The following is a 4,219-nucleotide window of genomic DNA, read 5'->3' on the forward strand; positions in this document are numbered from 1 at the left end:
CGTATCACCTGTCACATGTAGTTACTGCATACTGTTGAGACTGGAATAATAAATAGCCTATGGCATTTAATGTCATGCATGTAAGTGTGCATACTATGCACACTTTACATGCATGACATTAAATGCAATAAAGATGTATAGCCATGATGTTGCATCTGGTTTTATTAGTATAATTTTACCTAATCAAATTGATTCATTTATTAACCCAGTATGTCCCTACAAGTTATTATTGTGAGTTGGTAGCCTATTAGATGATATATTTTAGGCTTTAACAGTGAATTCAACAGTAAGCTAGAAGATGCATAAAGAAGGAGCATAATATCAAGGATGAAGTGCTTTATTGTTGCATGCAATACCAATAAGGCAGAGTTTTGGACTTGGAGCCCAGATTGTTGTTGGATTCAGTCATATTTAGTTGGGATAAATTCATTTAGACATCTATTTCTGCAATAGCCTACATTATAGAAGGGAAATATGTCTGTATTTAATAGAATAGTTTACTTTTAGTTTAACATGTAGCTTACTGAATCCACTATGAAAGGTTTTATTAACTAGCCTATATGTTGACTGTGCATTTTTACTTGTGTGAGTTTTGCTTAACATCCACAAGTTCCACAACATGTTCAAAGGTAGCTTACTTTTTCACATGACAGATGGGACACAGCAGATATTGTGCATTCATCAAAACGATATTATTTGCCAAGAAATAGGCTAATTATGTGTTTAAATACCTGCGCTATTCAACTTTATATTAAATAATTATTGTGTTTAAATACCTGCGTTATTCAACTTTATATTAAATATGTTATGTGTTGAAATACCTGCACTATTCAACTTTATATTAATATGTTATTCTGAGGAATTGCCGTCCTTATTAAAAGGTACCCTGACTAAAAATAAACTCCAAAGATGTTTACAGCAGTCACAAAGGCTACAGTAATTCATTCAAAGAAAACTAATAGCGTGCACATAATGGCACACAGACTACAGCATCAATCAATTGTAATCATTTCAAATAGGAATATGTTCATATAAGCTACAACATGTAGTGGAAGAAATCCAAACATACATGATGTGGGAAGTGGGAACTCAACCGATGTGTTTATTGACTGCCTTTTTTTTCCCTCCACCAACGGCATTTTAAAGTTAATTTTAAAGCATCAAATTCCTTGCATCTGTGCGCACCGCGCTGCTGGAGCCCGCAAAGGGTTAAACGGAGCAGCAATCCTTTTAACAGGCAGGTGCCCCGCCAGTCCCAGCCCAAAGCTCACCGCTGCCTCCTTTTTCTACACGTCTTTCAACATCTTAGAAGCAGCAATCCATAACTGTCATGATGCGAGTTACTTGGCGAGTTGTGTTCACGCTGCTGGTCGAGGATTAGTCTATAAATAGAGCATCCTCGTCGCAGGGTTCAAGATAACGCACCGGACTTCGGCACTTCATCAGTTGATGCAGCCATTCCTCACGTGTGATGCCCTGTTGATTTGATTCAGCGTTTTACTTCATCCTCAAGAATTGACATTCATTTATTTAATTTATTATCCTGGATCACAGAAATCTTCAAGTTCCACTTTTTTTGTATACCACTTTGTGAGTCTGGCGATGTGGTGGATGCTGTTCCCCCGGTGGATCTGGTTCCTGGCGAGCCTGTCCGTGTGGATGGAGCAGCGGGTCCGAGCCTTGCCCCGGGTTGCTTATTCACACGCGGGGATCTGCCCCAATGACATGAACCCCAACCTGTGGGTGGATGCCATGAGTACCTGTACACGAGAATGTGAATCTGATCAGGTGAGTTACTACTTTTAGATTTCACTTCTTATCCACCTGACACACTTTAACTTTACAATTATTTCTCATGCAAATGCTGTATCATAAAGGTTAAGTTTATTTGATATGGACATCACAGAGCATTGGAGATGTATGTACATCAACCAGATACAAAGTGTTTAATTGTTTATAGCGGATTGCTAATTTTCAACACCTGCCCACCTGTCCACAGGCGACTTTTACATTAAAATACACCCAAAAGTACATAGGCTACCCAAAAAGAAACAATCAAATATAAAACCACAAGAGTAAAGCTATACATGTATTGACAAGAAAGTCATTAAAGAATCATGGTCAAGTTATTTGTTTTTAATCACAGGAAGTTCTCAAAATGTAACTATCTCTATTCTAATTCAGCTCTATTATGGACTATATTCAAAAACTGTCCTGTATGATCTCATTGTGAAATCTTTTCTCTCTCCTCTTACAGGAGTGTGAGACCTTCGAGAAATGTTGCTCCAATGTGTGTGGGAACCGGAGCTGTGTGGCGGCCCGCTATGTGGACGGGACCAAAGCTCCCGTGGGAATGCCCAAGGAGGCCACCTGCGCCACCTTCATGTGCCCCCAGCAGGGCTCAGAGTGCGACATCTGGGACGGCCAGCCGGTGTGCAAATGCCGAGACCGCTGCGAGCGAGAGCCTCACTTCACCTGCGCCTCCGACGGCATGACCTACTACAACATGTGCTACATGGATGCAGAGGCGTGCTCCAAGGGCATCACCCTCACCGTGGTCACCTGCCGCTTCCACCTGACCTGGCCCAACACCAGCCCCCCGCTGCCCCAGGCCACCACCCTTCGCCCCACCACTGCTCCCCTTCAAGCCACTGTCCCGCCTCCTACCGAGCCTCAGCCACCTGTGGTGGTCGGCAGCCCCTCCCTCCAGACGGTGAACGTGGGCGACACGGCCAGCTTCCTATGCGACGTGACGGGTCGCCCGCGGCCGGAGATCACCTGGGAGAAGCAGCAGCAGGACAGGGCAGAGAGGGTGGTCATGAGGCCTAATCACGTGCGAGGGAATGTGGTGGTCACTAACATCGGCCAGCTGGTCATCTACAACGTCCAGCCCCACCATGCAGGCGTCTACACCTGCACAGCCCACAACCCGTCAGGCTCGGCCCAGGCACACCACCCGCTCACTGTCCTGCCAACGGAGCCGCCCAAGAACCACGAGCCCAAGAACGTGAGCCTCTGTCTGCCTGAGGAGTGCGTGAAACCCCCCGATAACAGCGAGGACTGCGGGAGCGAGCAGGAGAAAGTCAGCTGGTACTACGAGCCCAAGACCAACAACTGCTTCTCCTTTACGCACTGCCACAGCAGCAGCCAGCAGCACCAGAAAGTGTTCGAGACGTACGAGGACTGCATGCAGTGCTGTGGTCCGGAGCTATCGGGCCCCTGCGGACTGCCCAGCCTGCAGGGCCCCTGCAAGGCCTACGAGCCCCGCTGGGCCTACAGCGGCACCCTGCGCCAGTGCCAGTCCTTCATCTACGGAGGCTGTGACGGCAACGACAACAACTTCGAGTCCAAAGGTGCGTGCGAAGAGACGTGCCCCTATCCGAAGAACCACCACTGCAAGGCCTGCAAGCCGAGGGGAAAGATGGTGACCAGCTTCTGCAAGAGTGACTTTGTGATCCTGGGCCGCATGACGGAGCTGACGGAGGAGAGGGACTCGGGCCACGCCCTCGTAACCGTGGAGGAGATCCTGAAGGACGAGAAGATGGGCCTCCGTTTCTTCGGCCAGGAGCCCTTGGAAGTCACCTTCCTCAACATGGACTGGAACTGCCCCTGCCCGAACATCACCGGAGCAGCTGCTGAGGGCCAGGTCATCGTCATGGGCGACGTCAACGACGGCATGGCAGTGCTTCAGCCGGAGAGCTACGTGGGTGCCTCCAGCCCTCGCCGGGTACGGAAGCTTCGAGAGGTCATCTCCAAGAACACCTGTGACATTCTCAAAGCCATCACAAACAGCCCACAGTAGTGTTCAAGCTATAATCAGTACCACTAGATTCTACAGACCATTCCAAGTTTAATGGAGTTAAAGATTTTGATGGTGAATTTCTGTCTATTTTTCACTGTTTCTGAACGATTTCAGGCGCTTCTTACTCGTGAACTCTGCCGTTTGACTTGATATTGTATGTACAGAAGTGTCTTTTTATATGGTCTGTTCACAGCGGAGCTTTTCTGTTATGGTTCGGTCGTTGGTGTTGTTGATTGAAATACCATGGTCGTGAACATGGGAGACATCCATCACTATCCTCTTGTTACCTGTAATCCCCAGACTCCTCTCCTGCCTCCACCGGAAATGGAGGTTGCAGACTTGCAGTGAAGCACAAAACAGACACGATCATGTTTGATTTTGTTTGTATATAATTTCACTCTCACAGTTCTAGCTATT

General features: G+C 47.1%; 1 protein-coding gene across 1 annotated transcript; it reads left to right on the forward strand.

Moving 5' to 3' along the window:
• Positions 1–1,602: 1,602 nt before the first annotated feature.
• LOC310774456 (WAP, Kazal, immunoglobulin, Kunitz and NTR domain-containing protein 2-like) lies at positions 1,603–3,802 on the forward strand (the record flags this gene model as incomplete). Its single annotated transcript, XM_083634527.1, has 2 exons — positions 1,603–1,788; positions 2,258–3,802. 2 exons carry the CDS (start codon positions 1,603–1,605, stop codon positions 3,800–3,802), a joined length of 1,731 nt encoding a protein of 576 aa, XP_083490653.1.
• Positions 3,803–4,219: the final 417 nt, after the last annotated feature.

The sequence above is a fragment of the Poromitra crassiceps genome (genome assembly GCF_964638095.1).
Source record: "Poromitra crassiceps genome assembly, chromosome: 4".
In the NCBI taxonomy this organism is placed as follows: Eukaryota; Metazoa; Chordata; class Actinopteri; order Beryciformes; family Melamphaidae; genus Poromitra; species Poromitra crassiceps.